This window comes from Lepidochelys kempii, chromosome 6 (assembly GCF_965140265.1).
Source record: "Lepidochelys kempii isolate rLepKem1 chromosome 6, rLepKem1.hap2, whole genome shotgun sequence".
In the NCBI taxonomy this organism is placed as follows: Eukaryota; Metazoa; Chordata; order Testudines; family Cheloniidae; genus Lepidochelys; species Lepidochelys kempii.
The window spans coordinates 73397061-73418511 of NC_133261.1; the positions used below are offsets into that span (position 1 = coordinate 73397061).

At 44.3% G+C, this 21451-nt stretch overlaps 1 protein-coding gene and 1 long non-coding RNA gene across 2 annotated transcripts in view; one reads left to right on the forward strand and one right to left on the reverse strand.

Moving 5' to 3' along the window:
- LOC140913074 (uncharacterized) overlaps positions 1–2624 on the forward strand; it is a 19889-nt gene extending 17265 nt beyond the window's left edge. The window contains exon 5 of the long non-coding RNA XR_012159463.1: positions 2462–2624. This is a non-coding gene — a long non-coding RNA (uncharacterized lncRNA). The remainder of the gene's footprint in view (positions 1–2461) is intronic.
- The window catches only part of RAD51 (RAD51 recombinase), a 17865-nt gene extending 1730 nt beyond the window's left edge, over positions 1–16135 (reverse strand). The window contains exons 1-9 of the mRNA XM_073348767.1: positions 16025–16135; positions 13484–13596; positions 12678–12815; positions 10748–10865; positions 9998–10089; positions 7236–7330; positions 2130–2243; positions 445–574; positions 34–155 (exon numbers count right to left, since the gene is read on the reverse strand). Coding sequence (XP_073204868.1) covers positions 34–155; positions 445–574; positions 2130–2243; positions 7236–7330; positions 9998–10089; positions 10748–10865; positions 12678–12815; positions 13484–13570 — 896 coding nt within the window. The 5' untranslated portion in view covers positions 13571–13596; positions 16025–16135. The remainder of the gene's footprint in view (positions 1–33; positions 156–444; positions 575–2129; positions 2244–7235; positions 7331–9997; positions 10090–10747; positions 10866–12677; positions 12816–13483; positions 13597–16024) is intronic.
- Positions 16136–21451: the final 5316 nt, after the last annotated feature.

Genomic DNA, 21451 nt, shown 5'->3' on the forward strand with positions numbered 1-21451 from the left:
CAACATGAATGGAATTTAGGAATGTGGTCTTACCTTGTGGTTGAGGCATGTGCTATGATGTTCCCTCCAATAGGCTTTTTGGGATCTGCAGCAAACATGGCAGCTCCATCTACCTGTGCTACCACCTGGTTAGTGATCACAACTGCCACACCAAACTATTAGGAAAGAGGCACAAAATCAAGTTCCATTTCTTTTTCACAGATAGAGCTAGTAAAAGCCAAACTCCCTGGTAACCAGATCTCCTCTGTAGGCACTACTTTCCCATTCTAGAGCTAGTGAGGTCCAATCAACTCTCCTCCCCCAGACTGATATTGGGAGATGTAGGAATATACGGAAAATCCTGTGTATGAAGTAAACTCCAGTAAGAGGAAACATTGCAGAAAGTGGTTACTCAGAGAATGAAATAATACGGGGAATGAAGGAGACAGTCCAGTGACAGTTTACCTCATCTGCAAGTCGAAGTAGCATACGCAAAAATCTGGCCAAATGCATCTGCCTGGCTGACAGCTCACCCCTGCCAGAGTAATCAGTCCTATATAGGGCTGTGGCGCTGTCCACTATCAGCAATGCATACCTAGAGAACATGGCATATGTATTACTTTCAGTGCCTGTCTAGCTCTCATAAGCATTTCAGGGCAGGAGCCATGCCTTCATTTGTCTTTGTACAATGTCCAGCACATTATGGGCATTACTGAAACAAAATCATAAATCAACATAATTGTCCTTCCAACTATCAGGAGCTATATTTTTAAAGAGATACCTCCCTAATACAATAGTTATACAATGTGTAGTGATCTAAAGGCCATACCCATTTCCCCATAATTAAGATGGTGCTAAACTCTTCTCTCCTACCCCTCTCCTCAGCTGTTTCAAGAGTATGAGAGAGGACTGGCACTGGCCATTGCTCCTCAGGGTTGATGTGGCTTAGTGCACACTCTAAGGTGGGGTTTCCTCAAGAACGGTCAGGTTTTCTAGGGAGGAGAACACAGCTGGTACCAACCCAAATACATTTTCAAATGGGGCTGAACTCACCAACCCACTGCTTACTGAACATCAATACCCGTAGCACTGTGCACCTAGCATGTCCCCCGCAGTCCTTTGCTGTGGTGCATGAGGAGGCTGCAGTAGTTTAGGAACTATGACAACTAGCACTACAGTCAAAGCTCGAAGATTCTGGAGCAGGATGGAGTCTCCACAACAGTAGGGCTTAATCCTACAGGGTGCTCAGCACTCTGATCTGTTTCAGCTAACCATTCAAGAATGTAAGTAGCCCATCAACTTCAGTGGAGCTACTCACATGTATCAAAGCTTTTAAGCATGTGCTTTAATGCTTTGATTCATCAGCTCAGAGTGATCAGCACCTTGGAAGGTCAAGCCTTTAATGAACAGTTTTAAATACCTACATCATCAGTTTATTCTTCTCTCCAGTTCAACTACTAATTTTAATTCTAAACTAAAATCCATCACAGCCCTCTGATTATATCACAGTTCTTTAACACTCAACAACATTTGAATTCAATTTCCCCTCTCCTAAAAATTAACGTGAACTGATAGTTAGAACTGCATCTATTGCTAGCACCTATTCTTTGTAATACACTACTCTCCAACCTACCACAGCATGAGTCAGAATCACCCAGAATTTCACCAGCAGTTATGGAACATCTCTTATTTACAAATATTTGCAGTTTCACATGAGGCTCATTGGCTGGATCCCTCTTTTAGTGGGATGACCCACTGTCTCTTCTGAAAAGAATCAAGACTGGTCTCATGATTCTGGGGGGAGGGATAGCTCAGTGGTTTGAGCATTGGCCTGCTAAACCCAGGGTTGTGAGTTCAATCCTTGAGGGGGCCATTTAGGGATCTGGGGCAAAAATTGGGGATTGGTCCTGCTTCAAGCAGGGGGTTGGACTAGATGACCTCCTGAGGTCCCTTCCAACCCTAACCTTCTATGATTCTATGACAGGTATTGTAGAGTGTAGATATGTTTAAAAGTATTTGATTAAAAATTAATTATTTTTAGTATCTGTTTAGCAATTATGCAAGCTACACACTTGTCCTTCATTTTGGGTAACTTTGCAGTATCATCATTTAAGAGTGCACAAGTTATTTCAGTTAGTCAGTTTTGTTACCTTGATTCAGCCATCATAGCAGATGCCTGATACAGGAGCTGGGTCTGATGGTCTGTGTTATATGCTCGAGCATATGCCACATTATCAAGGACATCACTGCCAGATAAGCCATACCTAGAGAAACAAATCAGACGGGAACAACTTGGGAGATTCTGCAACTTTGCCTACAGCAGTTAACTAGCAGGTGTACCTCAAGGCTAGCTTAAACTGACCCAAAACTAGGTAAGGGGGAGAGAGAGAGAGAGATTGAGATTTTTATAGGTAAATAAAAACTGGTGATAAAAAGAGCAATTAACTTGAAAATAAAAGTGATCTCCCCATTGAACTCACAGGATCTTACTGCCTAGAAACAGCAGCCACCCACCACCAACCAGGACACCTCTGCAAAACAAACTTGAGAACAAGAGAATGAAAACACACAAACTACCATCCTGCCATGGAATACGCTAAAGGCAGTGTGGTACTCCAATAAAACATTATGAGACTGAAAAACAATTCATGAACTAATTTGAATTTTATTTGATTATAAATTAAAGAGATATCTATGTAAAGAGTAATAAACTATCCTCTATATGCAATTCTTCTGTCACTGCTCCATTACTAAAGGTTGGAGCCACCTTTATGACTGATTTCTTGCCATTGGGCACATTGATAATGACCCAGAGGTCCCTTAAAATTTAGAGGAGAACAGCTGGTTAAGATACTTCCTTCCACAAAGACAAGAGTGTTGGCCAACAAGCTGGTAGTTGTACCAGTTTGTTGCCCGTCAGCATATTTGGTTTACCAAATATAGTCATGAAAGGCCTACAGACACTGAGTGTATGTTGCATATAGAATGGTAGCTGTGCTGTGTGATTTTACTACAGACATACTATGAAGTCATCCAAAGCAAGTGAAGCAGCTGTGGCTTTCCCCATAACACAGCTCATATGGGGTCTTGGCACAGACCACCCCCACCAGGATCATAGAATATCAGGATTGGAAGGGACCTCAGGAGGCCATCTAGTCCAACCCCCTGCTCAAAGCAGGACCAATCCCCAACTAAATCATCCCAGCCAGGGCTTTGTCAAGCCTGACCTTAAAAACCTCAAAGGAAGGAGATTCCACCATCTCCCCAGGTAATGCATTCCAGTGCTTTACCACCCTCCTAGTGGAAGTTTTTCCCCAATATCCAACCTAAACCTCCCCCACTGCAACTTGAGACCATTACTCCTTGTTCTGTCATCTCCTACCACTGAGGACAGTCTAGGTCCATCCTCTTTGGAACCCCCTTTCAGGTAGTTGAAAGCAGCTATCAAATTCCCCCTCATTCTTCTCTTCTGCAGACTAAACAATCCCAGTTCCCGCAGTTTCTCCTCATAAGTCACGTGTTCCAGTCCCCTAATCATTTTTGTTGCCCTCCGCTGGACGCTTTCCAATTTTTCCACATCCTTCTTGTGGTGTGGGGCCCAAAACTGGACACAGTACTCCCGATGAGGCCTCACCAATGTCGAATAGAGGGGAATGATCACGTCCCTCAATCTGCTGGCAGTGCTCCTACTTATACAGCCCAAAATGCCATTAGCCTTCTTGGCAACAAGGGCACACTGTTGACTCATATCCAGCTTCTTGTCCATTGTAACCCCTAGGTCCTTTTCTGCAGAATTGCTGCCTAGCCATTCATAGATTCATAGATATTTAGGTCAGAAGGGACCATCATGATCATCTAGTCTGACCTCCTGCACAACGCAGGCCACAGAACCCCACCCACCACTCCTAAAAAAGACCTCACACCTATATCTGTGCTATTGAAGTCCTCAAATTGTAGTTTGAAGACCTCAAGGAGCAGAGAATCCTCCAGCAAGTGACCCGTGCCCCATGCTACAGAGGAAGGCGAAAAACCTCCAGGGCCTTCCAATCTGACCTGGAGGAAAATTCCTTCCCGACCCCAAATATGGCGATCAGCTAAACCCTGAGCATATGGGCAAGATTCATCAGCCAGATACTACAGAAAATTCTTTCCCGGGTAACTTGGATCTTACCCCATCTAAAAACCCATCACAGGCCATTGGGCCTATTTACCATGAATATTTAATTACCAAAACCATGTTATCCCATCATACCATCTCCTCCATAAACTTATCGAGTTTAATCTTAAAGCAAGATAGATCTTTTGCCCCCACTACTTCCCTCGGAAGGCTATTCCAAAACTTCACTCCTCTGATGGTTAGAAACCTTCGTCTAATTTCTAATCTAAATTTCCTAGTGGCCAGTTTATATCCATTTGTTCTTGTGTCCACATTGGTACTGAGTTTAAATAATTCCTCTCCCTCTCTGGTATTTATCCCTCTGATATATTTATAGAGAGCAATCATATCTCCCCTCAACCTTCTTTTAGTTAGGCTAAACAAGCCAAGCTCCCTGAGTCTCCTTTCATAAGACAAGTTTTCCATTCCTCGGATCATCCTAGTAGCCCTTCTCTGTACCTGTTCCAGTTTGAATTCATCCTTCTTAAACATGGGAGACCAGAACTGCACACAGTATTCCAGGTGAGGTCTCACCAGTGCCTTATATAACGGTACTAAAACCTCCTTATCCCTACTGGAAATACCTCTCCTGATGCATCCCAAGACGACATTAGCTTTTTTCACAGCCATATCACATTGGCAGCTCATAGTCATCCTATGATCAACCAATACTCCAAGGTCCTTTTCCTCCTCCGTTACTTCTAGTTGATGCGTCCCTAGCTTATAACTAAAATTCTTGTTATTAATCCCTAAATGCATGACCTTACACTTCTCACTATTAAATTTCATCCTATTCCTATTACTCCAGTTTACAAGGTCATCCAGATCCTCCTGTAGGGTATCCCTGTCCTTCTCTAAATTAGCAATACCTCCCAGCTTTGTATCATCTGCAAACTTTATTAGCACACTCCCACTTTTTGTGCCCAGGTCAGTAATAAAAAGATTAAATAAGATTGGTCCCAAAACTGATCCTTGAGGAACTCCACTGGTAACCTCCCTCCAACTTGACAGTTCACCTTTCAGTAAGACCCGTTCGGTCCCTAGTCTGTAGCGGTGCATGGGATTCTTCCCTCTTAAGCACAGGACTCTGCACTTGTCCTTGTTGAACCTCATCAGATTTCTTTTGGCCCAATCCTCTAATTTGTCTAGGTCCCTGTGTATCCTATCCCTACCCTCCAGCGTACCTACCACTCCTCCCAGTTTAGTGTCATCTGCAAAGTTGCTAAGAGTGCAATCCATGCCATCCTTCAGATCATTAATGAAGATATTGAACAAAACCGGCCCGAGGACCGACCCCTGGGGCACTCCGCTTGATACCGGCTGCCAACTAGATATGGAGCCATTGATCACTACCTGTTGAGCCCAACGATCTAGCCAGCTTCCTATTCACCTTATAGTCCATTCATCTAGCCCATACTACTTTAACTTGCTGGCAAGAATACTGTGGGACACCGTATCAAAAGCTTTGCTAAAGTCAAGGAACAACACATCCACTGCTTTTCCCTCATCCACAGAGCCAGTTATCTCGTCATAGAAGGCAATTAGATCAGTCAGGCATAACAGAAGAAATATGCTGAGGAATGAGAAGGGCATAGTGCTGAGGAAGTCTCTGTAATGACAGCCAAGGCCTCTAGAAGGAAACACCCTTGGGCAGTTTGAGAGGGAACAATCACTTACAGATTGATAAACCTTGCCTGTGTGTGTACTAGTTACTCCAGAAGGAAACAAGTAAAGGGCTTTTTTTTAAGACAGGAAATTGGTGCATGGCAGGTTTTTTCCAAAAGCAGACAGCATTCTGACAAACCACAAACCCGAAGCAGGTTAGCCAGAGGAAAGCAGGAAGCCAGCTGAATACTTTTACTGTTAGATCTCTGCAGAACATCTTAACCTGTGTATCCAAATCAAACCAGCCTTTCTGCATGATGCAACAGGCTGCAGGCCAGAAACACAATGTTCATTTTATTGGGAAGTCCAGCTGGCAGGGTGTTTTGGTTAATTAATGCTGCTGATCCCTCTGGTCTAGTGCTGTGATTCTAGTCACTCACAAAGTGGATGAGTTAACTAGATCTGCTAATTATTACAGTACTAGAAGTGTTAGCCTCAGATTTACGGCCAAATTCCAAACCGGGGAGTTACATTCTGCTTCCCTAAAATTCTTCTGCCATTTCAGTTGCATATGATATCTTCACTTACTGTCCTAACCTCTGACATGTCTTTACTCTGTTAAAGTTGCAGCAGTCCAGTGGGAATGATATCAAACAATATACTTGAACCCAGACTAAGTGAAGTTCAGATGTACCCCTTAATGTTTCATTTAAACAGTCACATGTAGTTAGGTGCCACAGACACAGTGCTTTAGTCCTGCAGAGCTCTAAAGCTCCACAGAAGTAGAACTACTTGGCTGTTTCTAATCAGTGGAACCAGCAACTCAGGCTTTATACACTGATAAGGATCCTTGCAGGGACAAGATTTTTGGTGCCTCCCCAAACAGATAATCAGAGCTGTGGCATATATCCAAGTTTGTAAAGCATTTTAGAATCTTCAAATGGAGGTCAACAGTGACCTGGCTGCAGTTTTGAAGAAGGGACAATAGATTTCACAGCTTTTCAGAGATGGTGAACGTTGGCCTACCTTTTCTGACAAGAACCTAGTTCTAATAGGTATCGTGAAGAGGTTTACACATGGGATCCTCTATTGTTTCTACAGTAATATTTGTAGGCTAAGCTTAAAATGAAATCTTTTGCATGTACAGTACTTTAGGCAGAAATGGGTTTACAAGGAACAGCTACTAAAAAGTAAATTAGTGTCATCAGCTGTAATAAAGGCTAATTATTCTTGCTTCTCAATAAAGTCGGAGAACTTGTGTCACAAAATGTGTTTGCCAAAAGCCAACGTATGCGTACTGTTTCAAACTGCTTCTATATAGGTGGACAGTTGTAATGTGGGAAGATCTTGTAGGAACAGTCCTCACAGGCAGCTTCCACTGAAGTATATATAAGGAGTCAAGTTGATGTACAATGGTACTGGACAACTTACTGATGAGGCAATGCATGCATTTGTTTTAACTAGAGTCAGTGAATGTCTAACCATAAGTACACACCTTTCAGCCACAGCAAGCAGACGTTCTGGGCGGAAGGTACCCTCTGTGTCAATGTACATGGCCTTTCCTTCACCACCACCTCGGTCAATGGGAAGCTAATGAGACCAACAAATAAATGTTACTAAACACGGTTTCTAGGTCTCGGAAATTAAAGCCAATTACTGCCTCATACCCTACTGATACTAGTATATTTAGTGATACACCTGGGGACCGTTATGATCATCTAGTCCGACCCCCCGCACAACGCAGGCCACAGAATCTCCCTAGATGGGAATAAGATCATACCACTAACTCCATCTGATCTGGTATCTGACCACCAGCAATGGCCAAAACTGGTTTCTTCAAGACAAGGCCCCTTAAATGCACCCCAATCAATTGTGCTATGCTGTGCATTAGGGGCAGGGAGGAAATGCCTTCTATACCCCTACAAGCAATGAATCTTCAGATCACAAACTATTTCAGTACCTCACTTATTTTAACTTGCATAACTATAGATGCTATTGCGTTGTGGAGCTGAGAATTAGTGGACTGTGGGAATTTTCCTAAAAGAGAAAGCCTTAAGGCAAGGGTGCATGTGTGACGAACTACTCCATACTTAAGTGATAAAAACGTTTTTTACATCTCTTTACAGAACTTAAAATAACTAAAAAAAACACTTTAATATTAATCAAAAGTTTGTTAGTTTTAAAGGGTGCACCTGGAGAACACATGGCAACACCGGAATGGGATAACTGAAAGCAACAGCAGGGATTCAAGATGTTATGTAACATGCTAATTTGTCAGAAGATTCCCCCTGAGAATATTGCTGATTATTACCTACAGCGTTCTCCACCTAACTACAGATTGCTTAATTACACAATCAGTTTACGCATATAAGAATCAGAGCATGATCGGTGGCAAGTTATTACAGTAGAACCAGTAGGAATACCAGCGTTAGGAACTGACTAGTCAAGGACACACTGCATTTGGAACCGGAAGTATGCAACCAGGCAGCAGCAGAGATTAAAAAAAAAGAAAAAAAAACAAATACAGCACAGTACTGTGTTAAACATAAAGGGAAAGCAGCACTTTTCTTCTACCTAATAAAGTTTCAGAGCTGTATTGAGTCAATAGTCAGCTGTAAACTTCTGGAAGAACCACCATAAGGGTTTGTTCAGAGTTAGGAGCAGCCTCCACTCCCAAGGTGTTTGTAAGGCTGAGGCCCTAGTGTAAAAGTTAGCTACACCAGGGGCCTTTTAAAGATTCACTCTTCAAAGTGAGCTGTAAACGCTGCTCTGCTCGCTGATGTGTTACAGCTTCTGCCCCTTCACTTCTCCGAAGAGGTTTGGTCCCCCCGCGACCTTTCCCACCAGCGATTAGCAGCTGCAGCACAGTGCAAGGCAACACGTCACTGGGGTATAAAAACATCCCGTTGGGAAACAACACACGTGTCTCACTGGCCAAGGGAACGTGCAAGGCCCTGAGAGGGCTATACAGTTTCCAGCTCTCTCCATGCCTCCCTCCCTTCGCGCTTGCACCCAGGAGCGGGCGCGCAGCGTGGGGCAGGTCCCGGGCTGTGCGCTCAGCAGACAGCGACTAACCAGGGTTTGTAAAATCAAGCCTCTGACTCCGGTGCCAGCGAGTTAAAATCGGAGGCAAACAAAACAAACCCTCCCACCGCTCGAGCCTGCGGGAACCGGCCGGCGCTGGCAGCCCTCGCCCCGGACTGGCTGGAGGCCCCAGAGCTGGGCGAAGGAGGCGGAGGGGCGTCCCCCGGGCTGGGATCGAGGCGGGCAGGTGGCGCTGCGGGAGGCCGCGGAAGGGAGCTCTCCAATGGGCGGCAGGGCGCAGCGCACCTCAGCCCCGCCCAGCGGAGCAGGGACTCTGGTGCCCACAGAGCCCGCAGGAAACGGCCACTTCGGACGGGGGGGCGGACAACACTACGTCCTAGCCTTCCTCTGTCTGAGAACTAAGCTGGAAAGTGAAAAACCCCACTATAGGAGCCTAATTTTCAAAGTGGTCACATAAGTTAGGGTAGTCAACTCTATACCAAGTGCACAAATCAGCACTAAGGTTCCTAAAACCTGAGCACCCAATAACCAATTTGAACACAAAAATGCTGACTTATGCACCCTAACTTAAGTGGTCAAGTTGAATACTATGCCCTTGTCATAGTATGCATACGAATCTAATTTAAAGACAACCCTCTTATTCAATCTTACGTAACCATTTCCACCTTACACTGATGTACTGTCTGATAACAAGAGCCAATTGAAGCTTGTTGAAAGGACATGAGATGAAGCTTGAGACATGTAAAACACAAGCAGCTGGACAGGGGATGAGTTGGGCCCATGTAAACAGCTTCACCTCCCTTTTCTCAGTTGTTGGCAAGGAGAGAGGTTTTTTGCAGTGTGGTGACCAGGTTAGAGAGAAACCAGAAAGTTTGTTTTCTGTTCCCAAACTTCCTCAAAGAACCAAAGCAAGGCAACAACTAGCTTCCTGAGTACCATTTATTATTTCTGTAGTTCGACTGAACATAATTTGGTTTTTATTTCCATGCTTGATTTCTATCATAGGTTTCTTTTTAAACACATTGAATCTCTACTAAAAAGTTACCCCTACAAGCAGAGTAAGCATGGTACACTAGATCCTAGCAAGTTGCCAATTCAGTCCATGGCGTTGCAAAGTCTGGATGGTTTGAAAGGCACTTTGACTGGCAAGGATTCAGAAACATTTTTTTTCTAAATACATATTTGATTTTAATAAAATGAGCAACCACTCACTTGACAGGTTACTGCCAGAGTGTGACACAACTGTGTCTTCCCAGTGCGGAATTCCCCAAACATCTCAGTTATGGACCCTGTTTCTATTCCCCCTGGAAAACAAAAAACAATCACACTTATATTATCATCATAGGCTATAAATGCACAACGCAAGTAAATAATTTCAGATTTATGGGGATTTGTCTGTCATATTTTTCTGTATCTGCATAGCTTATTTTAGAAGTGATCACTTACATTTCAAAACTCAATTAATTAATTAGTTAACTAACTAGTTATAACAACAGTTCTGGGTACCTGGGTTTGTGCATTTTGTGGATAAGAAGCCCAGATAAAGTTCTTGTGAGAACAGGTTAGTTAAGGGGAATACCATTCTACTTTACATTCTCATGTAGGCAAGGGGAGGGGGAGGGAGGGAGGGAAGGGGAATTAAGGAGAAGCAAATACCTGCTTCTGTTTCTCAATAAAAAATTTACTAATAGTCAATAACAGGATATGTGTTTAAAATGTAAAACTGTGTCTTGTGTCCTCCCACATCCAGTGAAGTTCCTTTCCTATTGGAACTACTCCTGCAACTTTCTCTGGAGGTGCTAGCTGAAGGGAATTGATCATTACAAGGCAGAGCAGTGCTAAGGAGATTCCAGTGCAGATAGCAGAAAACCCCTTATACCATGCACTTCTCATGTGTGGTTTATGATTTCCAGAAGTGACAGGAGAACTAAAATAATGCACAAAGATAAGTAGAATTAACACCTTGAAGAAGTTTATCAAGTTCTTTGGATCCAGTGGTGATCTGGATGATCTCGGACCTCCGCTGATGGAACTCTGTTGCTGTGGTGAAACCCATTGGAATCAGTTTAGCTGCTTCTGCCTGAAGACAAGAATAACAAAACCAAACTATATATAGGGTGAAGGGGAGACATATTGTGGGTTTACAAGCTGTATTATCTTTCGTATAGCTAATACAGGAATTTTCCTCTTCCACAATCTGGAGAAGTATTTACATAAATTGGTATGTATTTCAGCACATTTCTTCCGTTAGATTATACCTTCAGTTACTTGTACCTCATTGGTGGAAGCGAATCTCATTCAAAGAAATAGCTCCAGAATCTATTTTGCCTATTTTACAGCAGCAATCATTTTCACAAAAACCAGCTTGCCTGATTCCTCCGTGTGTGAAGGTAGAAATATTTAGCATGTGCACATATTTTATTTTCAAAGCTAGTTAGCTCCTTATAGTACATAAGCAAATATACGCAGTGAGGAAAGCTCTGAGTTTTATCAGCTCAGATTTTGATAAATGAGAAGTGGTTCAGTGTCTTATGTAGCATCTTCTAATTCAGAATGTTCTTGATACAGTAACTCAGGGTTCACTCAATCAAAAGAGAACAGCTGCAGCAGATGTGTATTCTTGTCTATAGTACACAGTTGACAAATCTGAAAAGAGGCCAGTGCCACAGAATGGAGTAATTTAAAGAATACCTGTTGGCCTATCACTTCCAGTAGCACAGATGCACACAGTGTCAACATCTGTATTACCCACAATTTCCAACTCAATTGTCAACCCAGAGTTCATGGCTGTTTTGATATCGTTGGACAGAAGTCCCAAAACATACAACAAACAGTTCTCAAATGGTCTCACTATGAATGTACCAACACTGCTGTAGCATGGTTTTATAGGTATTGCTATAATGTGGATATACTGAACAATGTTCAGGCAGAACTGGGTTAAAAAACTGTTTTTAAACACACTGTTCTGGTCAATATGGTTACAAGCCAAATGTAGACAGGGCCCCCTAGTACACAGCATAGTTTTATAAAACTATCTCCACTGATTTATAACAAATGTTAGCAAGAACACACACCACAGCATTCTGACTAGTAAATAGGGCCTTCCGGCCAATTTGTAAGGTTTCTATTAGTCATTGTCATGACTTTCATGACAAAAAAAATTTACTTTTAGGGTTTTTATTCATAGTAAGTTGTCTTTTTTGTATCCCCAACTTGCCACCACCAAGCAAGAACTCTTCCATCAGTTTTTACAGATTTGGCTTTATAAGAAAATACGGGAATGTAACCAAGTAATAATAAACAGAGTTTTTAAACTGTTTTAAAAGTAAATATGTTAAAATACTTGTATTACAAAATGAAGGTTATTTTCACAAAACAATGCGACCCTGTGGCTTTTTGCATATTTTCCCTGTAAACTGTAGGCTTCACATTGTTTGTCATGAACAACAAACTTAGGCCAGGTCTATACTACATACTTTTTGCAATATAACTATATTGTTCAGGGTTGTGAAAAATCCACACCTGTGAGTAACACAGTTTATGCTGACCTTAACCCCCCTGTGAAGACAGTGCTATGTCCACAGGAGAGCTTCTCCCGCCAACACAGCTACAGTCTCTCACTGAGTTGCAGTCATTAAGCCGACAGGAGAGGCCCCCTCCCATTGGCTTAGAGTGTTCACCAGAAGCACCAAGATTTTTAAAAGGTAATTAGTGGTTTTAGGTGCCCCACTTGAGACATTTTAATGGGACTTTGTTTTCAAAAAGTGCCAGGCACCAACAAATTGAGGTCCCCAAGATCACTTAAGTCCCTTTTTAAAGTCATGGCCAGCGTCTGTAAAGCATTTTGAAATTCTTGGATTAAATTGTTTATGTAACTGCAAAGTATAATTACCAAGATTTTGTCAGCTTTGGCTTCACTGATGCCTTTAATATTTAGCAGCTCCTTCTTTGGTGCATAAGCAACAGCCTCAACTGTGTGAAATCCAGCTTCTTCCAACTTCTTCACATCATTTGCATTTATACCACATTGCTGAAAGAAAAAAAATACATAGGACATTCAGGAGCAGACACACTGATCCAACTTCCACCAATGTCAATGGAAACTCTCTAATTGATGTCACTGGGAGCTGTATCAGACACTAAGTCTAATACTACAAGGCAACATTAATGAGTGTCACTTCCCCATTGCAAATAAAACCATAGATGAAATGACTGCTTCTCTCCATAAATTCTCCTTTATACTGTATACTATTTGCATGTGTCAGTATCAATGTTAAAGATAGCACATCATATGAAACAGGCACTATTCACCATTTGGCTTATTAGCTATTGAAGAAGGAACAGTACAAGGAGTCCATCCTGCCCCAACAGGATATTTGGCATGTAATTTTATGTTGTAGTTCAGAATCTAACCTCTTTATGAAAAAAGTTAGTTTTATTTGGTTTCAGTGCATTTATTACAAACCCTGGAGTACCAGTATATTATTAGAGTGTTAACTGAACATTATGTTTCGTATTAATGCATTCCTGAAGTTAATCTTTCATATTTTTAAAATACATTTCTGGATAAGATTTTTCTTCTTTGACAAAAGTCAAGTAGGCAAAGACAGTGGCAACTTTTAAATGCAATTCTAGTTAAAGATAAAGACTGTTGGTTTGTCTGGCAAACAGTTCCTGAGCTAGCCACTCTTTACATACCTCTAGCCTAGATATGGGCTGTGGACCCAAGCTCTCTTCCTCAGTTGATGTCTCTGCATTTGCTTCATATTGCATTTGCATGGCCATTGCGCCAAATATTAGATACAACTTCCCTAAGAGAAAATACAATATTTGTAGCATCACAAACATCCACTGCTCAAACATGCTTCTCTTCCACAAGACAATCAAATGTTTCTAAACATACTGCATTTGTTCAACAGCTTTTTCATCATAGAACACAGGAACTTTTCTCTCCCACATGGTATGAAACTGTGCGTATATTGCAGCGAATGATTAATTCCTTATGTGTATTTTTCTCTTTGTGCAACTCACTAAAAAATGTTAAGGTCACCTAATAAAAACTATCGGGGATTTAACAGGGAATTTTCCAAAACGTAATTTTAAATCTAAATGATGAAGAGTGTGATATCAAAGATCTCTTTATAGGATTTCTTGTTGATTATCCACCACTCTTGGAGACTCATGTTAGCACCAAATTTCCTTGACATACTAAAGGATCACAAAAATTATTCTGAAGATGTGAATCAAGTCTGCACTTCATGACATATGTTGAGTTGACTAAATCCCTGATATTTATCTGGCCCCAACACGTGCTAAACAAATTTGTCTCCTGGCAGGAAAGTTTATGATTTTTTCTCTATATATCTGTAGGAGTTTAAGAGATCTAGCCTGATGTTTTGGATGTTGGGAAAAGGGATCTGAGAAAGACCTGTAACAGTTAAAGAAACAATGACTAAGGATACATTTTAGTCATGGATATTTTGAGTAAAGGTCATGGACAGGTCACGGGCTGTAAACAAAAATTCACAGCTCAGGACCTGTCCATGACTTGTCCGATATACCCCTGACTAAACCTTGGGGAGGGGTGCAGCTCAGGGGTGCTGTTGGTGCTTGGGGTTGAGTGGGTGTGGTACACACTGGGTGCTCAGGGAGGGGGGGCAGCCCAGAGGAGCGCTGCAGGTGAGGAGGAGGGACTGAAGGGGCGCTGCAGGTGCCAGCCCAGGGGAGCGCTGCCGGTGGGGAGGAGGGACAGCCCCGGGGTTGGCAGGGCTGGCAGGCTCCCTACCTGGCTCCCCACCTCCCTGGAAGCAGCGACATCCTTCAGCTCCGGTGGAAGCGTGGCCAGGCAGCTCTGCCAATGGGAGCTACGGGGCATGGTGCCTGCAGGTGGAGACAGTGCACAGAGGCCCCTGGCCACGTCTCTCTCTAGGAGCCGAGGGATGTTGCTGCTTCCAGGGAGCCCCCCCCGAGGTAAGCGCCACCTGGAGCCCTCACCCCCTCCCAACCTCCAGCCCTGAGCCCCCCACCCAAACTCCTGCTGCTGGGGGCGGGGGAGCAGTGGCAGCTGCAGAAGTCATGGAGGTCACAGAAAGTCACAGCATCCGTGACTTCCATAACAAACTCACAGCCTTAACAATAACCTCTCATGGAAAACTCAGAAAATTGTTTATTTAGAAACAACACTGCCTAGGTCATTATCTGTTTGCCTTATATTTATAGGGACAGAATGCACAAAATAGCTTTTTGGATTTTAAATTGCTATTATTTGCTATTAGCTCCTTTGAGACCAAAGAGACCTCTGTGAAGGAACATAAGAATTGACATACTGGATCAGAGACAAAAACCATCTAATCCAGTACCCTGTATCCAAGAGTCACTAATACCAGGTGCTTCAGAGAAGGTGAAAGAATCTCACTGCAAGCAAATGGGGCAATCTGTTCCCATTAGGCCTCATCTTAGACTTTAATACTTGGAGATGATTTTAAATCCCTGGAGCATGAGCTTTAATATCCCTTCCAAATTTTTTATCATAAATTATGATGACTCTGGATATTCTTGTTATCCACATAAATGTCCAATCCTTTTTTGAATCTTCCTAAGTTCTTGCCCTCAATGACATCCAGTAGCAATGACATCCACAGCCTAATTACATACACATTGTGTGAAAAAGTGTTTCCTTTTATTGTTCTGAATTTCCCACTTTAGTTTTATTGACTGTCCCCATGTTCTTGTGCTATGAGGCAGGAAAAACAGAAGTCCCTAAATTACCTTTTCTATACCATTCATTATTGTATGCACTTTTATCATGTCCCCTCTTATTCAACTCCTTTCTAAGGTCAGGAACCCCAATCTTTCCATTCTCTCCCCCTATGAGCTTTTTCCCCCAAACCCCATATCACTTTCTGAACCCCGGCTAAGCCTGTATTATCCTTTTTGAGAAGGATAGTCCAGAGGAGGCTGTATCACTGATTTTATAGCCCTGCTCCGCAGCGTGCGGGCCCCAACTTGGATTCATCTGCACAGCGCCGCAGAAACAGCAGCCGGGCAGCGAGCAGGAGGAGCCCGGCCCCCGCTTCGCACAGCCGCGGCCCCGAGGGCGACGCCGGGCTGCGCCTTGGAGGCCGCGCATCTGCCCCGGCCCCGGCCTTGGCCCGGGGAGGGGGGGAGGCTGCTGGCCAGGCCCCTGGGGCGTCGCTGTCGCGGAGGGGAGGGGAGGCGCTGAGGCCGCCGCACACTCACCCCGCCGCGGCGGCTCCTGTCCCGCGGAGCTGGCCCGTCTCCCCGCCCCGGCCCGTTGGCTCTCCCCGTCGGCTCGACTCCACCAGCAGATTCGGAAGAGCCCGCCAGACCGTCACGTGACGTGACGTCCGCGCGCCGATAGGACCCCTTCCCTGAGACGCAACGCCCCGCCTCTTCCTAACGCTGCCTTGTCACCGGGATCCACAGGCGGCGTCGGTGTTACTGCGCATGCGCTTGAGAGCTGCGCCTGCTCCGTAACATCTGTTGAAACCGCTGCCCTCACTTTGCCCTCGAGTCACTGGATTCCACCGCGCCGCGTTCCCCGCCGTTCCCGAGGGCGGGGGGAGAAGCGGGGTCGTGGGGTATCTGCGCAGGGGCAGGCCTGCTGCACAGGCGGGTCAGACAGCTGGAAGCAGGGGAAGGAGCGGGGCCAAGCCAAGCCAGGGGGCGATGCACTGCCAGGCCGGGGCAGAGGGGATGACAGTGAGCCCAGCTGGGGTGAGCCCTCTGCATCGGTTGCAGCAGAGCGGCTCCAGCCCCCGGCAGGACTGTGCATCTCAGCCCCCGCTTCCCAGGGAGGCACGGTGCACCCCTGAGCACAGCCAAGCCAGCTCTTCATGTCCGACCGGATGCAGTGAGCTGCTAAAGGAGTCTGATTGATTCCCTGGGTAGGTGTAAAAACTGCTGCAGTTCCCATAAACTGCCCTTGGAGGGTGCTTTTGTCAACTGTTATTGTGCCTCTCTGTCATCCAAATGAGGAAAGCAGGGACCCCCCCCAAGAAACTATGACCCCTAAATTCCCCCTTGAACAGACTAGATGGCATTTTTTGTTCTTAGCTCTGGCAAAGAGGTCCACTTCTAGAAGCCCCCAAGCCTGAAATATGCTGACAAGAACCTAGGAATCCAACTCCCATTAGTAGTCTTGGGAAAAACACCTGCTGAAAGTATCAGCAGTGACATTTTGCCTGTCCAGGAGATACATAACAATTTCAGCAATGTGATGTATTATGCACCACTTCCATAACTTTATTGTCTTGGTAAAGAGAGAAAGGGATCCTCCTCCTCTCTGACGATTGATATAAAACATGCAGGGCATGTTTCTGTCATGACTTTGATAGACCTGTGTCTGGTGAGAGGCAGAAAATGAAGGCAGGCATTTCTGACCACTCAGTCCAACAGGCTGATATAGAGGATGGTTTCTTGGGGTGACATCTGCCTTGTACCAGGAGAGCACTAAGGTACACCTCCATCCAAACAGAGATGCATCCATGGTTACAGTTAGCACTAGTGTCTGGTGGAGGAAGAGAACTCCCACCCCTGCACCGTGATAAGCTTTCCCTCAGTCTAGGGAGCTTTCACCTGTTGCACTGACCCATTGGTCCAGGCTGTGTCTGTAAACTGATCTGAGCCGGCCCTGGAAAAAGCAAAGGCATAAACTTATATGTTCTGTCACACTAGTGCAAGCTGCCATGTGATCTAGAAGTTGAAGACCGTTTCTGACTGAAGTCTAGGGGTTCCCATGAATAGTTCAGAGAAGGTTTAATAGTGTCATAAATCTGACCCTGGGAAGGACGTTTCTGGCTGCCAAAGAATCCAGGGATGCCCCTATAAATTGATCTGAACATGAGTTTAGGGGGGATTTTCCTACATTCAACTGAAGACTTAAGTCCAAGAACAGAGAAAGCACTTCCCATGCAGTAGTCAACACCTCTTGATGGGACAGACTCTTGAGCAACCAATTGTCAAGATACAGAATACAATTGCTTGACAATGCAAACAGGCAGCTACCACTGACAGACCATTGTAAACATTCTTGAGAACAAATGGGAGCACCCGATACTGAAAGTGATCCTGGCCTATGACAAAACACAGGAACCTTCTGTGGGACGGGTGTATTGCTATACAGAAGTATTAGTCTTGAAGGCTGAAAATCAATCCCCCTGAAATCTAGAGAAGGAATTATAGTGGTCAGTTACCATCCTGAATTTTTGAGACCTCATGAATTTGTTTAGGAGTCTTAGATCTAAGATTGGTCTCTACCCTCCATTTTTCTTTGGCATGAGAAAGTACCTTGGGTGGAAGCTCCTTCCCCTATGCTGAGCAGGGACTGGCTCTATCACTCTTAACTGAAGAAGGGAGTTTATTTCATTCCCTACTAAGAACTCATGACAAGGGTTTTTGAAGGGAGATAGGGTAAGGGGATGAGGAGGAGGGATGGAGGTAAAATGTATAGTGTAATCCAATATAATCTCTAAGAGCATGCAACGATTTGGCAGTATTCTCCATGAACATAGTCCATCAAGCAGGAAATCCTCTACTGTATTCTGGACTTCTCTGGGGAAATCAGACAACTGTGCATCACCACTGCTGTGGAGAGGGAATAGGCTGTGGTATCTGCAGCATCAAGAGCTGCCTGAAGAGATTTTCTAGCCAGTAAATGCCCTGCAATAATGGTATCCTGAAATTGTTCCTGGTGATCTGGAGGAAAATGTTGAAAAAAGGAACCAAATTTTGCATAATTTACAACTGTAAAGTTATATTTAGACATCAGCGCCCGGGAATTCACAGTGCAGAATTGTAGGATTTTTCTCCCCAAAAGGTGCAGGTGCTTCTGGTCTCTATCATATGGGATGGACTTACATCAGTGTTATTTGCACTGTTCATTTGCACCACATTTACCAACAGAGAACTGGGCAGAGATTGAGGAAAAATAAGTACTCAGAGTCCTTGGTGGGAAAATAATACTTTTTTTCAGCTCTCTCAAACATAGGTATTACTGTAGCTGTGGTTTGCCAAGTGGCTTTTCCACGTTCCAGCAGAGCCTCGTTGATAGGAAGGGCAACTCTGGTTGCTGTCAGAGTGAAGAATATCTAACAGCTTGTGTTGCGATTCTTTGACCTTCTCAAGAGATATCCAGAGGGAATCTGCCATCTGTTTAATGAGATCTTGAAAGTGCTGAAAATTGCCCACAGATGGAGGAGGAAACATTACTGCCTCATCAGATGAGGAGATGAATGGTAGTCTCAAGGGTAGCCTCTTTGTCCTCCCTAGTCTCTTGGTTCTCAAATGATTCCTTCTGGTTTTGGGGAAGGGGAAGCTTGAGTCTCTTTATCATCCCAATGGGAAAGGGTTGGGGCTCTCGAAAACTGTTGACGATAAGCTGCCCAGGGATCCTAATATGACCATAAAGGCCATAATGGAGAAGGGGTGGCATCCAGGATTGCTCCCACTAAGAGTGATGAGGTTCCCGGACATCTTCACTGTTTCTCCAAGAAAAGGGGTCCTATATGGGTATGTAGGAGAACCCTAGAGAGATATCAATGATATTGAAGGCAGGTCTCCACCATTGTCGTCTTCTTTCTCTAACAGGGGAGTTCCAACTGAAAAGGGAAACAACAGTACTGGGGATGTATAAGGGTCTGAGACCAAGTCATTCTTGGTACTGAGAGACACTCAGTACCTGCAAACAATGGAGACTCTGGTTCAGCAGTCACAGATGAGCCCTTCATGTACCTAAAAGTCTTGCAGTAGAGCGAAGCATTACGGTATCAACAGTGTGGTGTGCTTGTCCCTGAAGGATGGAACAGAGCGTTCTGAGTGCTTCACAAACAGCACTGACATAGATGGAGGCTTAGCCTTACTCAGTACTGAAGAGTTTGATAGGGTACCAAGAAAGGGGGTAAGTCTGATGGTACCAGTCTTCTATGTTTACTCTGGCCATTTCCAGTAGACTGTATTGGAGCCATGCTTACTCTTAAAAGAGCTACCGGATTTTCTTGATTCACTGGTGCTGGAGGAGCCCTTCACCTCTATGGTACTGAGCCTTGAGGACAAAGTCTCTGAGGCTGTTGCCCTGCTTGGAGAGAGAGGTCTTTTTGGGGTGGTTTCCTTAAGAAGGGAGTTTCGTTTAGGATCTTTAGATGAAGTCTGAGGCTTTCCCCTTCTAAGAGTGTTGCACTGAGATTGAAGGGGTGCTAGAAACCTCCAGAGACTGATATACAGGGAGTTCTCCTGATCTGGCTCCGAAGCAGGATAAAGGGAGCACTCCATCATTTACAGTTGCAGCTTGATTTCCCAGTTCTTCCATGCCATAGATGTGAGGGCTAAACAGAAGTTACACTTCTGCGAGACAAGCAACTCTCCTTGGCAGCAGTCACACTCAGTGTCCATCACTGACTGAGATAGCCTCTCTATACGAGAGGCAACCTTTAACCCCTGTTGAACTGGGCATGCACCTCACTGGGAGGATTTCTCCAGAGGAAATAAAACCTCTCAAATAACCGGTAACTACTACTAACCAACCAGCTAAACTAAAACAGTTCTAACTTAAAGTCAGCAAGCAGCTAAGGTGCACACCATGTGGACATGCTAAGCTCCGTCTCAGGCCTTGAGAAGGAACTGAGGGTGGTGCCTGCACAGCCTGATATAGCCCTGGTGCAGGGCACAAGGATATCAGCAGTGCATGTGCAGGCCAAATGGACACTGCTAATGAAAATCTCCAGTTGAAGGTATGTGGGGTGCACATGAACCTGAAGTGAAGCATCCATAGAGACACTACTCAAAGAATTAACAGTTTATTGCCCTACTTTCTATTGTTTGTGTTGGTGAGATATGGAGTCACTGCATTAACTGTTTGTGGGAACATATAATGGTCATAGGCGCCAGAGATGGGGGAGTGGGGACAAAAGGCCATTGACCTCCCCGACTTTTGAGAACCTAAACTTAGGAGGGATGCAATGGGAGCGGGGGTAGCCCCACCCCTTGTCCACGGACTAGAGCTGGGTGGAATAAAGGCAGAGCCCTGCTGGCATGGAGGGGTGACCAGGCTAAATTTGAATGAGTGGCATTGTGTCCTGGCACACAGGATCACAAGTAATTCCATTCCAATTTGTCCCAGTTTGGTTGCTTTCCCCTCCACCCCACCCCCCCGCTGTCTTTTCAGCATACTTGGCAAGGTCTAGAACTTAAGTCAGGAAAAGGAGCCTCCAGTTAGCCAACAAGTTCCAATTAACAGATAATCTGATAAGATGCCACTGCCACTTTATTCATAATTTATATAAAATAATTTTAACGAAAGTAACAAGACATGTCAAGGCAGGGGTGTGCTTAAACAGGAGTATCTACATTTCATTGGTGCATGCCTTAGAATGACCAAGATTTGTATGGCATCCTAGCATTCATCTGCTACTGATCAACAAGAAAAAGGAAGATATTAGGACAAAATGTAATGGCATGGTATCATTATAGACACTGACAGGAAATTGTCTTAACAACATAGACAAAGCATTGCCTAAGCAGGATAGCATTGTTTGTAGATACTTCTAAGTCTTCATGATTTCCATTAAGATATTTAATCTTTTAGTACTGGCAAACTACCAGGCATGTGGACATGTGCAACAGTAACAGCCATCCATAGAGAGAATAGAG